Source organism: Neopelma chrysocephalum, unplaced genomic scaffold, assembly GCF_003984885.1.
Source record: "Neopelma chrysocephalum unplaced genomic scaffold, ASM398488v2 Primary Assembly neopelma1_97390, whole genome shotgun sequence".
In the NCBI taxonomy this organism is placed as follows: Eukaryota; Metazoa; Chordata; class Aves; order Passeriformes; family Pipridae; genus Neopelma; species Neopelma chrysocephalum.
In genome coordinates, this window is record NW_020926031.1 from 5,224,946 (window position 1) to 5,245,959 (window position 21,014).

At 40.2% G+C, this 21,014-nt stretch overlaps 1 protein-coding gene across 3 annotated transcripts in view; it reads left to right on the top strand.

Moving 5' to 3' along the window:
* The window catches only part of ANKRD22 (ankyrin repeat domain 22), a 28,050-nt gene that overhangs the window by 3,699 nt on the left and 3,337 nt on the right, over positions 1-21,014 (top strand). For 2 of the 3 annotated variants that reach the window (XM_027672416.1, XM_027672417.1), the window contains exons 3-4: positions 12,400-13,760; positions 19,647-19,838. In XM_027672416.1, coding sequence (XP_027528217.1) covers positions 13,740-13,760; positions 19,647-19,838 — 213 coding nt within the window. In that variant the 5' untranslated portion in view covers positions 12,400-13,739. The remainder of the gene's footprint in view (positions 1-12,399; positions 13,761-19,646; positions 19,839-21,014) is intronic. The other variant, XM_027672418.1, reaches the window with a different exon arrangement.

A 21,014-nucleotide genomic window follows, 5' to 3' on the forward strand; every position in this document is an offset into this window, starting at 1 on the left:
AGAAAGGGAGAAGGCTAAGTAAATGCTGTTGTATCAAAAGTTATGTTTAGGGAAGGATTCTGTGCAAGCGTCTCTCTTTCTCTTTCCCTTCTGCACTGCCTACTGTAAAACCATAGTGATGAAGGCCACCCTCTTATTGTTCATTGCCCTAACCCCATTCCCTGACTTGCCTATCATCACAGAATAAACCAAAGAAATACAGAAGAGTAAAATGGGGATCATCTGAGATCTGGGCCAAATGCCTTACTGCAGGATGGTTATTTGTCTACATTGTGGTAAGGGACCACACACAAGATGTTTTTAAATTGACTCCTTTTATCAAAGAGTGGTACTGCTATTTTTCTTCTTGACTGCTTTTTGGGCAGTTTCCTAACCATTCACAGTACTGGAAATAAAACATTGCTCGTTCCAAAATTCAAGCTTCAGGTATTTAAAGACCACATATGTGGATGGAGGGTGTCTGAGAAGTCTTTGGAATCTTTCTCTGCCTGTAAAATAATGTGCCACCCATAAAATAACCTGCCCTGGCTCACAAAGCTCACTACAAGTTGGCTGATCTGATCAAATCTCAAAAAATAATCAGGCAAGTGTTTTCAAGAGAAGCACAGCATTTCCGAGTGTTGACTAGGCAGTAAGCTCCTAGTGATCAAGTTTTACCTGTTTCCTTTTTTCCACACAGGATACTTCACCATGGAAATAGTCTCCACTGTGCTGTACTGAATGCCTTTGCAGTAAATAGCTTCTGAAAACCAAGGTATGTGTTTTCACTTTTTTTTTCTCTCCAGTTTAGTGTTTAACTGGAAGGCAGACCTTGAGGACTTTTGGAGAAGTGAAGAGCTCTGCACTCATCCAGTCCTAGGACTTGGGTGTGGCTCTTAGGCTTTTGGAAATGGCAGGTAAGTTGGCATCTCATTGGACACGTCCCTGAGTCAATGGGGGAGGCAAAATGAACTTCTGTTAGCTGTCTGCAAGGACCTGTCTATGCCATGTCTGTGAATAAACTTTGACAATTATGAGTATTAGATTCTGGTGAAACATTACCTGAGACCACTCTCCCCCTCTTTCTGTAGCACTTTAGGGGCTAAAATATGAATTTTTCTATTCTTAGTTTTTCTTCGTGTTTTCCTTAAAGCCATAGTCATAAGCTTGAAATTGGTCTGCACATATTAGATCTTAGTATTGTAACAAGGACATATAAAAGGAGAGTGTTAAGAGACAGAGCAGAATGCAGAAGTTGTTTTCTTGCATGTGATTGAAGTCAAGTCTTGAGCAGTAGACAGGATTCCAGGGATACTGAGGATGGATCGTAGGGTAAGTGTTTTCACAGCCTTTCCCCTTGCTAACATTCTCTCCTGATCCTCAGCCACCACTCTTGGTATGTTTAGTTATTAAAATCTTGCTGCATTATCTTAGTTGGCTCTTTAGTTAGCTAAGTTAGCTCTTTGTGAGGCAGGAGTGTGTCAGGGCTGTTACGTGCTTGTGTTGCCTCCTCACACACCTTGACTGTTGTGTGCCAGTTTTGTCTGGTCTGCTCACAGTAGTGGCAACAATTCCAGAGGCTCTGTACTGCTTACAAGAGTTTGGCTATGGGGAGCAGGGTGTAATCAGCTTAGCACTAAGCTGTTGTCTTCTTGAATGTGGTTTTTCTAAACTAAAATAAAAATAATAAAAGATGAATCTGTTTTACTGATAACGTGTGTGCATTTTTTTTAATCCAAACCTTTAAGTAGCTGAGGATATGATAGAAATCTGCTAGCTCATCTCTGTTTTCTGGCTCTGGGTGCTGGTGGTTTGGATACTAGGGGTTGTAGGCAGGGGGCTGTGCAGCAGCATGCATATATTTAAATGCTGGCTGAAGTGACACAGTTGTGTGCACATACAGTGATGTGTTTCTGAGCCAATGCTCTCTTGCCCTGGTCTGATTTGGAGCATAGACAGAATAAGCTTAGATCTGAAAGTGGCATGAGATGCCAGCAGAAGAGGCAGTTCCCCTCTTTGCCATTGTGCCAGCAGAAGGGTTTGTGCAGTTAACTGGCTTTGGGAGGTGATCCAGGCTGCAGTTAACCTTCTAGGAGACAAGCTTTAACCTAGATGACTTCTTTGTGATCATCCCCTGGCTGCTAAAGCTTTCATTATCCTCCTGCTTCTTGCCAAGTGCCTAGACCACACTTGCATTCACTTCTGCATCTTTCAAGGCAAATGTCTTTATAAATAAGAAGGAAGGCTGGATGCCATTAGAGCCCAGCATGGAGATGCATGATGTGCCCTGGGGAAATCTGAGCCTGGTACCAAAGGGGCAATTCAGGGAATGATCTGCTGAGCCATGGGAAACAGTGCTCTCTCTGTGACAGGTGTTCACAGCAGCAGGTGTGAAGGCGTGATGGGCAGATTCCCAGATCCATCACTTCTGTACTTCCCTGTAGGCTCTCAGTTGCATAAAAAGCATTAGTAAGAGACTGTTTATATGTCAGTTCACAGTTATACCTGATGCCAATGAATAATGTTCTGTACTGATATTCCAGACGGGTAATGTCCTATATATGTATCAGTTCGACTCTGGAGAGAAAGCAGAAGCATTATAAAGGCAGAGATCCAGTGCTGTGACAGAATAAAGCTGTGAAGGCTCTGAGCAACATATTTTTGCTGTGTTAAAATCCCATTGTTATAGAATATTCTTCAAATATATACAAGGAAGTTGAAGAAAGACTCACAAATGTGTGAGTTTACAGCAGGAATGATTACACAGGATTTTATACCTCTGGGAAGAGTCTTTTCAACATAAGTCCTTAGTCATATGGAAAATATCATTTGGGGAGTGTGTATGGCCTTTGTTTTTCCCAGTTTCTACAGTTCATATGATGCTTGTGCATAATCAGTAGAGGAGTATAATGAGGCTACATGTGTGAGAGCTTTTTATGCGAACACTTATTAAATAGTCCGGGCATGAGAGATAGAAGGTCTGTGGAGAACAGACATGTCTAGGATTGTAAGACAAACAGGTACTAGTCAGAGTAAAGGAATGCATTCTTGCTTTTGGAAGAAGTGTGAAGAAACAGCTTTGAGTTTTGACTGGAAATGTTTTGATGTGTAACAAGCAAAAATAAACCATCTCTTATGTTCAAATGATCCAGATATCTTCCTGTTTAGGAAGGAAAATATATGAATTGTCCAAAAGAGAAAAAGATCTTTCTTCATCCAGTTGTCCATTTTAAAAACATTTGATACCTGTCCAAAATTTCTTTGGCTTAGCCCCAGAAGAGGAGACAGCCCCAGCACATTGCTCTACATCCTTGCAACTGTATATAGACATCAGGCAAAAGAACTGTTTTTCCTTCAAAACTGCTTTAGATTTACTTGTATTAAGCTTTCCTTGGACATGCTTACCGTGTTCAGATTTTGTATCCTGCCCCCAGCTATGAGACACAAGATACTGCCACAAACTTTACCCAGAGATCCACAGAAGCATGTTAGAGGTCCTTTCATCAGTTCATTGTGGTGAAGAACTCCATTGCAGCCGAGTAGTAACTGAGGGAGGAAAAGTGCAGAAGTTTTTTCATTGTTGCAGGATTATTTCATGCAGAAAACTATCACTCCCTCTTCTGTGATAGCCTTGCCTCTTAACTAGAGGCAAGACTGCTGAAGCTGCTTGCCATCTGACCACCATTTATAGTGTGTTCTTCCCAAGGGCATACCACATGTTCTTCCTGCTTCTTATTAGGTGAGTCCTGAAGGTCACTATCCATCTCTTTTTAGTCTACTGATCTCAGTAAGAAATGTAGTTGGCTGCACTGATGACTGCAGAATACAGGAAGTCCCTTTTTGCCCTAATATTTCTTTCAGGCAGGTGCACAAACTGTACTGTGAGTGTTCCTAAGGAGAGAGGGATCAGACAAATGAGAAGGGTGTAGAGCTGGATGCTCTGTAGTCACATCATGGGTACAGCTTGGACAGAAAGAGGATGTGCTCCTGTGGTTTGACATAAAGTATAGCATGCATGATTTTCACCATTCTGAGCAAATTCTATGAGCTTGACACATTCTGGTGTGAAATAGGTATTTCCCTTTCGGTTTTATTTATCACTTTACAAATAAATATTTCACAAACATAAATGAACTGCATGTCTAATAAAATTAAGATGTGGAGTATCTTGTTTGCATTTTTTTATTAGTGCTTAAGGCTAGATTTAGTAAACTATATTAGATTTGTTTTGTTCTGGTATTTGTGAGTTTCCTTCAGAAACATTTGATATAAATAAATAATGATGAAAGTGTGCCTGTTACCTTAAAGATGCTGCAAAAGAGATACCATATCCAGCCTTGCAGCTTAGCTCTGTGGGAAGTCTGAAGTCTACAGGCACTGTCAGCAGTCTGATACACTGAATTCACTTCTAACTCGTCACTCCTTAGAAGTTCAGGTTACATGAGTCCAGTAGAGACAAAGCAGACAATACTATGTCTTCTAGAAAGAGAAATGACATACCGTGATCAGTGACTGGGGAAGACCTGTAAATGCTACTGTAGGACTGGTAGCATATGTGATTGTGGCTACTGGTCCCAAAGCAAAGAATGCTCTAATCTTCTGAGACAACTCAGGATAAGTAGAAAATGCTACAAAGCCTACAAGCACAGAAGAGTCAAGTTAATGAAGAGATCTCCACAGACCAAATAAATAAAAAAGCGGTAGGCAGCAAAGAAGGGAGACTAGATTAGCATTCAATTGGCTGTTCATTTCTGTCCTGCAGACCTAAGGAGAATGATTCTTGCTTGAAACTTGTTTGGAAGACAGAGTTAATTCTAAGGATATAAGCTCATTAGAGCATGTCCAGACATCAATTTTCTCAGAACTGACAGTTTTGGGTTAAGGCTATTTTTCGGGGAGAAGGTCCATTAATCAGATTTTTCAAATTCAAATTCTCTTTAGAGTTCCCTAAACTCTAATAAAATAACTAGTTTTTTGGCTTGCAGTCTCTAAAAGACTGTGTATGTTTATGCTAGCATGCAGCAATGCAATAATTATCTGAGGATTAGGAACAAAATTTTTCTTGTATCTAAGCACATACTTGTGTGAGAGTGAATACACAAATAAAGGAGGAGTATAAGGAAGGAAGGAAGGAATGAAAACCAAAAAGAGTTCATCCCATCCTGTTTTCTGAACATGTCTAAATTTCTCCACTGATGGATTGTGTTAGAATTTTGACCAGTTGACATAAGTATCTAAAGACAAAAAAGGTGGTGACTTGGTCTGAATTATTCATTCTGCAAAAAGACTCTTAGAATGCACATATGGAAAGAAAGGAAAATAATTGTCTAAGAATGGGGCGATATGCCACTTCTCCCATTTTTCCCTCTGTTTCTGCGTTTATTTTTTTAAAAGGACAATGGTACACCATGGAATAAATCCCAGTGTCTGCTCACATATCTTATATATAGATCATAAACACTAACAGTGTTTTGTGCCCAGACAATCCTAACGTTACCTGCAGTTGCGCCTTCAGAGTGACCAACATAATATACATCCTTCTGTCCAGTTTTATTCACGATGAAGTACAGCTCTGCTGGAATATTGTATTTTCCTATCTCATCAAAGCTAAAGGGAGAAACACAAAAGGCTTGCAGATAATTCAGCCACCACAGTGTCAGTTTTGTTCCTTGCACCCAGCAGGACCCACTGAAGGATGAGGTTGCAGGCTGTGTCTGCTTGATTTGGGGAAGTGGGCAGAGGGACGCAGCTGTACAGCCAGGCTGCCTGATGCCTTGGGCTCTCTTTGGAGGAGGTACCAGTTTTGCCTGACAGCTGCAGCCCTTGGGGAACTGAATTTAATCAATACTTTCACCAGCATGGGTTACAAGAATTATTTTTCTCCCAGTTAACATCATTTGTGGTAGATCAGATTTCTCAACAGAGCTGATCAGTCTCCTTTCTGCACCTGGGACATGGTAATGGTGGGAGACTTCAAGGCTACAGATGCCTCCCAGTTTTGGAAGCCTGTTCCCAAAGAAACCAGCATGGTGTATGGACAGAGCTGATCTGTGTACTTCCAGCTTTGCTTCTGTATGTGCTGATTCCAAAAGAGCCCATCCAGATCATGTAGTCCTTCTTATGAGCCCCCTGACATACCCAGAATTGGCTCTATCTGTGGAAAAGAGTTGGTCTGGTCTTCTTAGATGTTGCATGTCCCACTTGGAAGTCAGATTATATGAAAAACAATAGTGTTTTCATATAGTTCAGAAGGTATTCTTTTTCATAGAACCAGAAGGGAAAAGGTTCTGCATTTTGATAGTAACCACCTAATCTTGCTAGTTCCTTGAATGTTGCTTTCTTCAGTAATTCTTTTTCCATGGAGTACTTGAACTGCCAGAACTCTTTCTGGCAGGGCTTAAGGGTCTTGTGTTTTAAAGACCAGGTGTCTCCTCGGCTGTTTCCCATCCAGACATCGTAGCCAGTGTCTGCAAGAATGAAGCCTAGGCTGTTGACAGGCAGGTTAGAAATCCAGTTAATAGAATCTGCTAGAACACTATGGTGTAGCAAAAGTGCAGGCTTTTTCCCTAAAACAGAAGAGGTTTTCTTAGTCTGTAGTAGCAGCTAATGTGTGGTTAAAACTGGGGTGCAGAATCTGGTTTTGCAGGAGTTTTTTAACCATGTACAGAATTTAGGCCACGTTCTAGGCTGAATGACTAGATGCCTTTGCTGAGATGGAAAGGTATGGAACATGCCATTGCATGTGCAAAGGGGAAAGATGGGGAACCCATGTAAGGGTTGTCTCTCAGACCTTCCTTATGTCCTACAACTGTCATACCTGTATTTTGGCTATTCCTTCCAGCGGGAATTCTGAAAACAGCAAGAATGTATCCATCCTCTGTTGTAACTTCATATTCCTCGCTGGGGTATCCATGATACCTGATAATTTCACTCTGTGGAAAGCCAAAGGACAGTTTATTAAGATGCATTTACTGTGTAGATATTGGTGTAGAAGGTGTTTAGAGGCTGCTTCTGTCCAGGAACACGAACGTAGCCAAGAATATGCCAGTAAGATAAATGTGATTACATATTGCTAGCTTTTCTCTACTGCTGTGTGTTATACTGGTAGAAAGGTACACCAAAAGGGATTCCTGCAGGGAAAAAAAAACAAACCACGTCTCTCTCTTTCATGGATGATCCAATATATGCCATGCCTTAGCCACGGAGGCCGGAGGATGCAAACGGCAGTGAGAATAGTTGGGGTGTGTTTCTGTGATGTGGTTTGTGTACACTACATTGTGCTGTGTGATTCAAATTGTAGTAATTGCTGTAGCATTGGTACTCAAGCACTACACAGACTTACAAGAGTAGCAGAATGCAGCAAAGTCTTCTTCAGACTTGCTTAGATGGCTGTTGTCTGGTGTTTGACCCCCTATTATGGGGCAAAAAAGAACTGTACTGAGTGACTTTTGGGAGATATTTTGTCATGTTTTGCAAGGCTGATATAGGTTGTATCTTTCTAGAGAGTAACCATGCGTCAGTATCTCTATCTGGTCCATAATGAATCCTTTCTTGCCAAAGTGTAGTTAGGCAAGCCATGTAGGGTGGATCTCCTATTACAGACTCACTCACAGCACCACCTGTTACACTTGCCACAGTGAGGAAATCTTTGGTGATCCAGAGCAAGGGGTCTTGGGGTTTTTGTTGTGAGAGTCTGCTGTTTGAAGAAGGGTTTCCAGCTGCCTTACCACTGTACTGAGCAAACAGGTTGTTATAGAAGGGTAGGCCTTTGCTTCACTTGAGACTAGAAACCAGCCTTTGCTTCCACTGTAAAGGAATTCTTCTCTCTGGCTCAGTCTGTTTGGAGAGGAGCATCAGAGTTTCTTCCAGGCAAGTGCTCACAATTCTGGAGGGATCCTTTTGAAGGGAGCCTACTTTTAGCCTTGTGACAGGAACTGTTAGTGTTAGTGGTACTGGGAGAAAAGCTTTAGAAAGAAAGGGAGAGAAGGTGACCCAACTTACAACATTCATAAAGCATTCAGGATTGCGAGTTTTTTTGCATGAGCTTGTGTCTACACTCAGAATGGAGGATGCTGTGATTCCTGCTGCAAAGGCAATTCCCTGGGAGCAGAGCAGAAAGAGGAGGCACCACATCTTGGGGCTGTGTGAAAGAGAAAATGCAAGGGTGTTTGTCTTAAGAAGGGAATGGTGTAGAATTCCACAGGAAGACCCAAATGGGGGAGTCTCTGTAAAATTGCTCAAGGCCTGTTCCCAATGGTGCTGCCAGAATAAGTACCTGTGTGAGGAAGGACTGTCTACAGCTCACCCTGTTTAATATGGGTCAGGAATGAGTCAAAGGCTCCAGGATGATAAGGAACCAACCTGGGGGCATGTGTTTGTATGACATCAATGCTAGTTTGTGCTGAGTACCTTCCTTTCTCTCTCACACATGATCTTCCCTGTTGTAAATCTGTCTTTCCTGGACAAAAGGCTGAATTTTTATGAATTTTAAGGGTTGTCTGGTGATCACAGTGAAACTTGTTTGAATAGAATTTGTAGAGTGCTCTCTATCCATTTAAACACCTGATTTTTGGCTGTAGCCACCTTTGTAATCAGCGTGGAGGAAACAGGTCATAAAACCAGTCTTGGGGAAAATCTTTAAGATTTGGAAAGTGTGGAAAGAATAGGCAAAATTTTTGTTTTTTCTGAACTTCTTCATGAGGGAGGGACTTCTCAATTATTTTTATTTTTTATTAAATCTATCATATGCCTTGAGTCACTAGAACATTTGGGTTAAACCACAACTTGGATATACCCTTACTATTGACATCCAAACTCACTGTAGTCCACTTTGTAGGAGAATACTCCAATTCTTCTGTCAATAGAATAGAAATCCTTCCACCTGTGTGTTCTGGAAGCTCAGTTTTATAGTAGATATTCCACTGCTTTCTGCAGTTTCGTTCAGTTCAAACAAAAGTAAAACACATTCGTCTATTTCTGCATGTGGAGCATTGTTTAGGAACAAAACTGGAAAGTTCAGCATAGGTCACAGTTTGATTTTGTACTAAAGGTGAGGCAGTAGGGTAGCTAAATTGTTACCATTTTTAGGGTATGTTTTTTCTATATATTGTATGGTCACCTGACTTAGTTGGCATGTTTCAAGGCTTTTATCTGAATGTTTTCTAGATTAGATATATTGCACCAATTAACTCTATAGCTTGGCAAACACTGTCTCCTTAATTTCAATGGCCAAGTCTTGACTGTTGGAGCCTGGAACAGTAATCTAGTCTTTTTATGCAATGAAACAGTGCCGAAGAGTGGCATTTACCATGGCAAACTGGAATTAACTGAAATATTAAAAAAAAAAAAAAGTAGAGGAAGGTATCTGAAAGATACATTGAAAATGCCATTTCTGGAGACTTTTGATATTTAATGAAAATAAACCTTAAACCTTTTAGAAATTCATCAGAGTACTCTTGAGAGGGTCATAATTTTTCTTCATATACACTGTAAACGGGACAGAAAGGCACCACGTCATTTAATGTGCTTAGCAGATGTCAGAATCACCAGGTTAACTTACAAGGAAAACTTAAATGGATTCGGAGCTATAAGAGCAAAATGTTCAATTTATGTACACGTTTTCAATGCTGAGATTTTCGTGCATTCAAAGGGATATCCCAAGGGAAAAAAACCCAAGTAGAACAAAATTAAACTATCAGTTACTCCTTTTTCCCATTTGCATGGGTCAAAGACTTCTTCCTCTCCTCCTTTAGCAAACATGCACTTTGATGCATAACATCAGGCTTGCAGCTCTGAAGGATACAGGCTGTCTGCTCTGACAAGCAACTCCACAGAATCAGGACAGCACATCTTTATGGAGACAGGCAACAGAGGAAGGGACCACAGGCACATATGTACAAGCAACTTACCTGTGCTTTGACTCCCTTACTTGCACCTTCTGCTGCAGTTCCTGGTCTGTCTCCACTAGCAGACTGATTCACTGCCAGAAACCTGTGCCAATAAAAGGAGTAGCAGTAGAGTGCTGTGTGGTGTCTGCATGTATAGGAGAGCATGTTAAAGTGCTGCTTGTTTGGCAGTATTTAAGGAGTGGAGTTGTTTTATGATAAATAACACCATTGCACGACATTCTGAAAGACCAAATTGCACCATGGAGCAGGTGAGGTAAAGAGGCATCTAACCTGTCATTTGAATACTTAGCAGGGACTAGGTTATTTTTGTTCCCTGAGGCTGTGGCAGATTTTTATCCGTACTGCCACTTGTCTCAGGAAGTGCTGTGACCACTTTATTTTTGGATGAAGAGGAGGAAGAATCCAGCCTTTCTCAACACTTTCTACCTAGGAACGTGATCTCGGCTGCTGTGGGTAGTACAGAAGCAGATGTGATCGCTGGTTCCACACCTGTTGCTTGTTTTCTGAATTGCTGTTTGCAGATTTCTCAGGAACAATCCATCTTTGTTAGGTAATCTTAGAATAAAAATACAAGTGATTTGAAAGGTGTGTGTTTAGCATCACACACACATTCCTACATCTGTTGTTCAGTGGACACCACAACATGCAAAGACCAGTTTGCTCAGAATTAGCTTGCTTCTGTAGGGATTCACAGGTATTGAATTAAATGAAAACATTGTATAAACTTCGAGTCAAGAGAGGATGCTAACACTACTTCTTATTATTTCCAAGCCATTTCCATGGGCTCTGTGAAAACACAATATCTTGGAGACCCTTGCCTAATCACTGAATTAATTATAGTCAGCCCTGGGGAGCTTGGTCCTCACTGAAATTGGCCTGGTATCCTGGTGAAGAAAGTTCTCTGGAATGTGAGTGCTAGTGACCTGCTGTCTTGTATGGGCAAATGAGTGAAGTAAGTACTTTTTAATAAACAGAACCTGAGAGTCACCAGAGAAACAATTCTGCTTTATTATGTAGAGTACGGTCTGTCAAAAAGCCAAAAAAGTGATTTTTCAATGAAAAACATTGCAGTTAGGCAGGTCTGATACCACTGCTTAGTGAGACTAAGGCCAAAGACTTTTCTCTGCAGTGTTCCCAGCTAACACCATAACACTACATTTTTTGTTTTATAGAGTTGTCAGCCTGGAATGATCTGTAAATTTTGCCTGTTTTACTTCATCTTGGTATATGGGATGTATGATATTTTTGCTGATATTGTTGGTAGGAGTCAAATGAAGATCAAAGGATAGGTTAATCCACCGGAATAGGGAAAAGAGACAGTTGAATTAATGCATATGCAAAAAGCATAGGAAACACAAAACCGAGGAGGTATACAGAAACTTCCAAGGACGTGCTGTCCTTATCTAGAGAACCAGGAAAGCTGAGAGACTAAGTATTCTGTTCTAAAAATGCTGTGGCAAAACTAAACCCCAGGTGGTCTGGCCTATAGCTCAGTTCAGTTTAAAGTGTTATAAAATTCAGGCTCCATTCTATGCCACAGAGGGGCTTCTTTGTGCTTGGTGGGTCTGTTGAGTTAATCCTGTCCTGAAGCAGAGGTGCAGGGGATCCTTACAGTGCTACAAGGATGTTGCACAAGTAGCTAATAGTCTTCTGAGGGAAAATGTAAGGGGAGAGTGCTCCTCTTGTCCTGACACTGGCCATTCCAGGAGTGCATTTCTTGGGAACATGCATATCCTATGACTGTTCTGCACACACAGCTCCACCAGACTGCAGATTTCTTTCCCTGGAGCAGTGTAACTCAAGCCATTTGGAGCAATATGATTTCTAGTGCTTGGAAATTAAAGAGACAAATATCTTCTGTGTCTTTTATTGAATGTGCTGTTCTGAAGTTTGATTGATATCTAGTTTAAAAAATTAGTTTCTTGTATTATTTCCCTGATGAAGGTCCTTCTGACAAACTCTTAGTTCCCTTTTGGCTCATATGAAACCTTTGTAGTGTTGTTAAATTCTGGCAGGAAGTAAGAACCATGTTTCCTACACACTGAGTAGGTGACAGTCTGCCCATGTACTGAGTCTTGGCACCTTTTGGACAAAAAAGACGTATTCAACAAAAACAACAAAAAATCAAATTTTTCAGGACTCTAATTCTAAGCATGGCAAAGAACACTAAAGCAATATGTGAAAAAGAAGCGAACCTTTGACTATACAGCTTTGTTTGAATCTCATACCTCATCATGTTTGGGCTGCTTATCTGTTCTCCAACTGAAGCTCTGACCAAAGTGCTTTTCAAGAGGACCTGAGGTGTGATGCTGGATTAAATAGTAATTTACACTATCTTGGGAGAAGTGTTGCCTGAAGCTATTACTCTGATTTGTAGAGGATGGGCTTTTTTTTTTTTTTTGTTAGCTTGTTTGTTGTTTTTTAAAATAGTTTGTCAGATTACTATACATTTATTTATTTGTCTTAGGAGAGGATTAATTACATTACTGAATTGTTATATGTAACTTCATAGTGATTTGACGTGTCTTTCAACAAGTTGTAGTTGAGAAATTTCAACAACCTGGCCAGTTGATGCAGGAAGATGTGAATTCCTTAGGAGCTGGATGTGAAGAAGTACTGGTGAGGAATACCTTTTCACCTTTGAGGTGTTACTCACTCCTCCATGTTATTAGTCCTACAGAATTTTCACCACATGCTGAAAGAGCAATCTATTGTGAGGATCCTAGTGAGTTTGTCACAGGTAGATGTCAGTTTCTGTTACATGTCAATGTAATTTTCTTCAGATAAACAGCCATTAAAACTGGTGTCAGCAAACAAACACTACAGCCGTGGTGCTATACTAGTACTTTATTTAGAGAAGGATAGAGATAGTATAAGTAATTTTATATGGTCCTCCACCTCATTGGAGAATAAATATGAAAGTTATATGGAAATGAAGGTTCTCAAATGTAAGGTAAAGGGCTTGGATTTAAGATGCATACTTACATGCATATGTTTTAAAACCTGTTTTAAAATTTGCTTGAAATAAAGGAAACGTGAATTTAAAATATAAAGGGAAAAGATATTTTGAGGTGAGTGCAGACACTTGAAATACACATGCCCTACTCAGAAAGCCTGAGTGTAGTACAACATCTTATCATCAGAGCCATCAACAATAATTCTCTTCTGAATTAACATATAAAATTATCAGGTTAAACATGAATCATATTCATTGTTTGGGCTGGGCTAGGAAGAGAAGATTGAGCAAAAGGTGATGAAAGCAGATGGCCTGTTTAATTAGAGACTGAGGATAATTATACTGGGAGGTCTCATTAAAGGCGTGGAATTTAGTTGCTTCCCTTTTCCTGACAGGAGTCTTGAGATGTTCTTGCAGAGCGTTTGGAATATGTTTTAGTCAGAAGTAGCTTGTGTGGCACACTAGCTACCATTCGTAGTTACTTATTTTAAGTTTTAGATTTCATGCTTTTTATTCTATTCTCCATTTCTTCGCTTGTAAAACTTTCTTCCTCTCTCTCTCCCTCCTTCTCTCCTCGACCTGTTTTGCTACTTTCCTTTTTAGGCAACTGACGGATATTATTGCAAAAATGACAAAGGAAAATGCTTCTGTGTTGTAACTTGTTCTGTCAGTCTTCTGCAAGCTGCTGTTCTCACATTTACCTCCCTGGGTTGGGTTTCTGAAGACAATTGTTTTATTCTACCAAGTAGAAAGCACTGAAAGGAAATGTAGCATAAGAAAGTGTGATACTTTTAAGTTAAATATTAACCAGTTTCAAACAAGCTCAAGAGCATTTCAAGTGTGATTAACTTGTTGGGTGGTTGAACAAGAACGAACTCAAGCAGTGAAGAATAGGCATGGGGATACTCTACTCAGAGGTACGTGACTATATTTTGCACAGTAACTGAAGCTATTGAAGGTGTGGGTATTCACTGGGTTTGGTTTGTTCCCTTCGCAGCCCCTCATACACGGGCTTATACAGATCTGGAACATTTTTCCCTTTGGAAATGTTTTTCTTTGCCTGTTACGAGTTGTCAGAAGTATTTTTGGTAGGAGCAAAGGAAATACAATTACCAGTGTAATTATTGTGACTTCACGAAGTATGTGTTCAACATTTTTTGTTGTTCTGTGTTGAGATCAGAATGATTCTGAACGTGGTGCAAGCAACAGACAACTTTGCAAAATCAGACAACCCCTTGGCTTACATTGAATATAGATAATAAAGCTAATGCCTAAGAAAACATTCTCCTCCCTGCAAACTTGTTTTAGGAAGGAATTTCTTTTTTCTTTGAACTTATCTTTATGGTTTTGTCCACAGGCCATGCTTCATTTAGTATTTTCCTAGACTTTAGCATAAATGCTACCTAAACATATTGTTTTACAAATTTTCCATTTGTACACATGGGAACAAGTAAGGATTTTGGTCCTTTTTGACTATGAATACAGTGTGCTGCACTGCTATTTCTTTTTCTGGAGATAGCATCACATAGCTGTTCCTTTAAAAGGTTACATTTCTGTGCTGAAAGACACTCTTTTATTTTTAAAAAGCTATGCAATGAAATCAAGTATCTTCTCCTCTTTCAGTATTACGAGGATCTTGAATCTGTGCATTCAAAAGGTGATTGGTGAATGGACTGTAGCTTATTCTGAAATGATTTTTTGCCTCTCTCCAGGTCTACTCTTCCGAGATAGTATTGCATAGGAAACCAGTATGATCTAGCTTAATTAAATGGGTATTTAAAGCATGTTCAAATGCTGTCCATATTTTCCATGCTTATTAGTCAATATTCTCATATACATTAGCTTTCTTCCTTTAAAAATTTTGAGATACAGTTTTCTAGGTAAATTATGGTTCATTTCTACAGGACAGAAATCTAGAGAAGTAAAAATAAGACAGTGTAAGTTGCCTTTTCTGAGGAGTATGAGCTGGATATTAGGGCATTCCTCAGCATCCTAAATATGATTTAGACTTCCCTGTTTAGTTCATTCTGTGCCTTTGAATTAATTTAATACACAGGAAGAGGCTGTGGATTGATTCACAATATTTTGACACTGCAACGTATCTCCTTTTTGTCTAAACAACTGCAAAGTGTTGATGTAATTTAGGCAATCCCCGGCCGTTCTCAAAGGAGGAAGCAATTATAAACCGAAATTGCTCTCCTAGTTGCAAGACAGGCTTTACCTTCACCTCCTCTCTACTGGCTGAATGCTTTGAACTTCATACTGTGCCTTTAACCTTTATTTCATGTGTGGTAGAACTTGCTAAATAGCTCGAAGTTTATCACTAGCCCAGCAAAACTAAGCAGGGAGAGATACAAGAAACCCTGAAAACAAGAAGACAAATTCAGACGTGGCCGTTCATCTGGATATGAATAAACTACCAATCACATGTCCCACAATTAATTAAAAATAGAAAATAAAAAAAAAAAGTCAAAGAATCTGTTCTGCAATTGAATTTCTTGACAGTGAAAGTTTTTTTGCTATTCTTGCACTCCTCTGGTTATCTTGTATTGAGTGATCTCAGCCATGAAAACCCTTGTCTCTCCTATGAGTACTTCTCACCTTTCCTGAAGCCTTAAGTAGATACTGAACAATTAAATCCTGGTCTGAAGGGCTTGCAGAAGAAGAAGTATTGTAGAAAGAGAGATTTTAAGCACTCAATCATTGGCATATATAATCTTCAAACTCCACTCTCCAGTGTCTGTTCTTTACTTTTTTCAGTTGGGCAAACTGTGCTCTAGTTCATGGTTAGCCCTGATACTATGGCAGGGAAGAGGCACAACTGGTCAGGGGGAAAGGAGTTTGCTGTTGTGATTCTCTGTTTTCCCTCCCTTCCATCATGTGTTTTGTGCAGCATTGTGCTGTCAGGCTCATCTTTTGTATCTTGTCTGAATGTTGAGTGGTGCTGCAGATGTGTGATTAGGAGCAGAGGAGAAGGGCTTTGCTGCCAGACACTTCAAAGAGGTGCTCTCTTCTTCTTTGCCTAAGCTGGAAATCTTGGTCCTGCTCCCCCTCCCTTCACACCTGAGCTCATGTTTTTATTGGGTGCAATGTTTGTTGTGCCTATGCCAGGTCTGCCCTGCTACGTTTTGAGGTGGACCGGGTCTTTTGTGAGTTCTCTGGGGCAGTCAGGATGCAGGGATTTATAAATAATGTGGTGTAGGCAAGAGTAGCCACTCTCTATCTTGGACTGCAAACCTCTCCAGAAGTTGTGAACTCAGTTCCCACTGATGCTTTCTTCAGAGTTTTTTGTTGTGGGAGCACTGGCCTTTGTTTCTCACACATACCGAAAGGAGATGTTATAGACAATATATCTGTGCTCCAGTTGCCAGTGCATCTCTAAGAAGGGAAGCTGTCCTCCACTGCCATCAGATTTCTGCTCTTTTACTCCTGCTCTACTCCACACCTGAGCCCAAGTCTGAGGCATGAACTTTCGATTCTTTGGATATGGCTTCCACCTTGCATGTGACACTCAGTTATTCTGAGTACGTATCCCATAGGTTTACTCCCCCCTTGTGTATGATGGGTGGATAACAATAACATGAAAATCTGAAGCTGGTTGTTAAGCTGTATCACTGCTGAGGCAGTCTTCTAACACTGTAGATAACTGAGTGAGGTTTTGCAGTCTTTTATCCTCCAAGCTTTTCTGTAGACTTAAAGAAAATATGTTTTCTTGGGTTTTGGATGGAATCTACTACTTGTACCTAACATTGTTCTAACACCATAATTGGCCTCCCTGCTGATCTTCCAGATAGGTGCCATCTAACTATCTATTTGTAAGACACTCTATTAGTCTCGTAAGCAAAGTTTGGAGAATTGTTTAAAACAGTCTTAAGCACAGTTAGTCCTCCTTTAGATAGGACCGCCAGAGTGGCAACCCAAAAAAGTGAGAGATGGAAGAGTGATTTGTGGCAGAGACTTCACAAACACAGAAATCCTGGCATGTGCTCAAGCTCCAGCCTGGAGCCAGTCAGGTTTTGAGTCCATTCTGCTGCTACTGAAAGCCTGTTTTGTTATTTAGCTCTGCAGATTCATAGAAATCTCTTCATAATTTTCATGCTAAATTTCTTGGCCAGCTATACCACCTTTTTTACCTTGTTCCTTGAAATCAATTAACACTTACCCTTTAATTTATTTTGGAACACCTACAACCTTGTCTGTACTCGGCCCAGCTAAGCAAATCAGTCTTTCTTCAAGCTCTTCATATTCCTCAGTTGTAGAGATGTTTCATGATCCTGCCATAGTCTGATCTCATTTTTGGACACAAGTGACAAGAACTGTATTCACTATCCCAGTTAAGTGCCTTCTATAACAACTCTCTTCTCTTTCTGTGAGAGAGACTGTCTAATACAGCATTTGCCACTGGTTGCTGTTGCTGTTGCCTTTCTTTGACAGGTGACTGATTGCCACTTATTTGAAATTTATTACAAGTTTATTGCAATAACACTGATTTGTGTTCTTTCCTAACACATTTTCTGAATCTCTATTGTTATTGATATCAATATAATGAATTTATAGTTGTTTGTATTCCTTTGTTCCCTTACTTAAATATTCTGCTACTGTGTTTGTCCTTCCAGTCATGCCACTTTGGGAGGTATACTACGAGTTTGATCCATGGGACTTTTCACCTTTTTTTGACTAAAAGAGGCATTTTCTAGAATATAAACCAGCAGAGTGGGCCTCAAAAAAATCCCATAAAACCAGGAAAAAAGTTTGACTTTTTTTTTTTCTTTAAACATGAACAGAACATATTAATGCAGGAGAGAATAATTTCTACAATGAACCACCACTGCAGTGGAATAACAATAAGTTAAAAAATACTTCAAGTTCATCGATTACCCATGTATTAGCTGTAGGAATGGATGAGAATTGCTTCCTTACATTCTTTGTGCCCTGGATGTTTTCTGAGAACAGCCGGTTTCGGTAGGTAAAATAGCATGCATGAGTCATATGTGCTGGTCTCTGTGCATGACTTCAGTCCTAAATAATGTGGTCTCCTAGGGAGTGGTATGTGCTCCATCATTATTCATGGCTCTAGAACTGAGTTCAGCAGTAGTGTAAGGTTTAGAAAAAGATCCCATGGGTCAGCGAGAGTATCAGTCAGAAATGCCTTGGGTTTAGTGGCCTAGCAAGTACAGAAATAAAAGCAAAAAAGCAAATCATTTGCTGACGTGAGCTGCTGAACTAGCAAGTATCATTCTAGGAAAGAATAAAACTATATGGTAAATGACTACAATTTGATCAGGTGTTCAACCAAATAGCAAATCTTCTGCATCTTTAAATAAGCAAAGCAATACCTGAAAGCAAGAATAGAAGGGAAATCAGAGGTGCAGACAGACTCCACTTACCTTCTCTTTCCTGGACCTGAAGATACAGTACTAGACACTGGCATGACAGAGAAAGCTGATCATTTAGATGGCACCTGTGTGCTGGTCACACCAAAAGGGGTTTAAAGGAGGGTTTTCTCCTCAAAACCATTAAAACAGTTCTGATTCTGGGGGAGTGCAAAATAGCAAATGGTATATGTAGACTTTTATAAGAATACAGACAGATGTGCAAATTTACAATATTGCAGGTATTTGTTGTTGATATTTGTCTGAAATAATAAAAACAAAACAAGAAGTGGTGCAAGGTCTGGTAAACATGTAAATATTTTCTTAGGAAACAAATCACTTTCTTCTGCAGCTGTCCAGAAGCAGTAATGATGCTGGAGGCAAACTTGTGTTGTAGATCAAAATTTGCTGAAGTGAAAATACAAATAAGAAGAATAATTTTAATATGGGGGGAGAGTATGAGGGGAGGGAAGTAACTGCAGGCAGAGTGAGGAAACAGCTTGGAGTTCAGGGCCAGATTTTTTTCATGTAGTGTATTTAGGATGTGAAAAAAGGAGAATGGAAAGGAAAAACTGCAGACAGTATTTAAAGAAAACTACTATTTTATAAAATGTTGAATAAAATCCTCAGTATCAGAGACAGAAAAAAAGAAAATTGTTCTCTTTTCAACTGGAGAAATCAAATACTACCAGTCTGCCCTACCTCTCACTGCTACTTTCTGCCTGTATTAGGCTGTTAGAAACTTGTATTACTCTTGCCATTCTCAGCCTCTCCTTAGTCTGAATTCGTGCTGCTGGAGAGGGAAGGAATTGCAGTTTAGGTCAAGGATGTGTAGAAATACCAAGGAAAAGTTGAGCAGCAAGCAGTTCTCCAAAGCCAATGAGGATCTGAGTTGTGGGCATACAGACATATATTTTTTAGGTAAAAAGTTTAGCTTCAAGCTTGAAAAGAAACATCGGGGGGGTTGTTTTCTCAACTTTCACCTGAAATGTGGTTCTGTTCTGAGAACTGATGAGTCAGGAGTGGTACCTTCTGTTCAGAAGTGCTCAGTCAAAGGGAAAACCTGTTGTAAACTCAGAGAGTACTTGGGCTTGTCTTTGCTTGCTGCTTAATACAGTGACCAGCTCCTGTAAGATTGGAAGCTGGTTTTTTTAAAGGCTGTAAATAAACCGTATTTATTTCTTGGATTATAGAAATAACATCCAAAATTAACAGAAAACTCATTCCACTGTGCAAAGGCTGTGACTTCTGGGGCTGAGGGCTGAGAGCTGCTGTGTGGCAGCTGCAGAAGTGTCTCCTACCACCATCTTCTGGAAGTCACCAAGAACTACAACTTTGGTCCATTTTGGGATGTGCAAGTAGTAAGTCAGAATGGGAAGTATGGATGTCTTAATGAAACATATACTGATGAATATTATCTTCTCCCTTCAGCCCATTTGTCAGGCAGCTTATAACAACGATTTCAATAAAGTTCAGTTCCTTTTGGAGCGCAACTGCAACTATCTGAATATCCAGGACAGCTTCAGTGGAGACACCCCCTTAATTTGTGCATGTAAAAAGGGAAACAACAGGATAGTTAGCTATCTTCTAAGAAGACATGCTGATGTCAACCTCAGAAATAAGGTAAGTGGACACTTTGCTACAACTGTTCTTTCAGATTCTTGGAGTGCCAGTGGGCACACTGGCAAGCACAGCCAAACCTGATGTTTGTTTCCTACTGAGATATAACTATAACCCCCAAATTATAATTCAGTAAACCTATATGTTTCTGTTTGTCTCCTCATTTCTTTGCCTAACTTGTTAATGCACACAAGATAATAAACATTGCAAACCTGAATTTTTCTCTGTGTTCATGTTCCCCGTTTAGGTAACACTGCATGCCATCCCCAGTCCCCAGTGGATTCTGCCTGCTTACCCATGCAGCACTCCACATTCACTTTGCCCTCCACCTTTGTCTGTCTCTTCTGTAGTCTTTTTTCCTCTGCTTTTTTCTTCACCCTGGTTAAAAGGAAGGTCTGAACAAGAGCCTGTTGATCTTTCACAAATGTGTCCCCGAAGAGAGACTGACTCTATAAAAACATTCCTTATTTCCTCGCCAGACCTGCAGCTTGTCATAGTACAGAGCAGTAGCATCCTAGGGGGCAAGGAGAGAAGCCTTCTCTGTCTTTCTGCCCTATTCTCTAATTTAGAAAACCGACGTTCCTTGCTGTTGTTGTTTAACCCCAGCCAACAGCTAAGTACCATGCCTAACGTGATGAGAAAGTGTTTTTGTGATAAATTTTCTGGTAGGTTACAAATAAAAAGTGGCTGAAAGATGTGTGTTCTGGCTTCATTAGTAATTTATTCTTATGATGTCAAGGGTGCTAAATAGCCAGGAAAAACCCCACAGCATTGTCAATTGTATTATATCATCTCATACAAGACAACATTTATCAAGTTCCTGCTCATTTGTGGGCTATCTCACATATCTGGTTTCCAGTGCTTTTTTCCTTTCATAGAAGGGCAGCAAATGTTCATGAGGCCTGTGGAATATTCTATCCCACCTATTCTTCTTAATGCAGAAAGCTGTCCATCTTACCTCAAAGACCCTTTTAAAGGGTTCAGTGCTTTGCATTAAGATAGTTTAAATTTCACTGGTAGCCATTTGCTAGCCATGCCTGGCATTCTTAAATGCCTCCCTGCTTCACCTTCATAGGGGGAATAAGGCCCTTGGGCACAGAGCTTAACTGTGGTGCTCAAGACTGAGAATGAGGAACAGCAGGTGGCACAGAAGGGCTTCTCTGCTTACTTTGGGCCCCT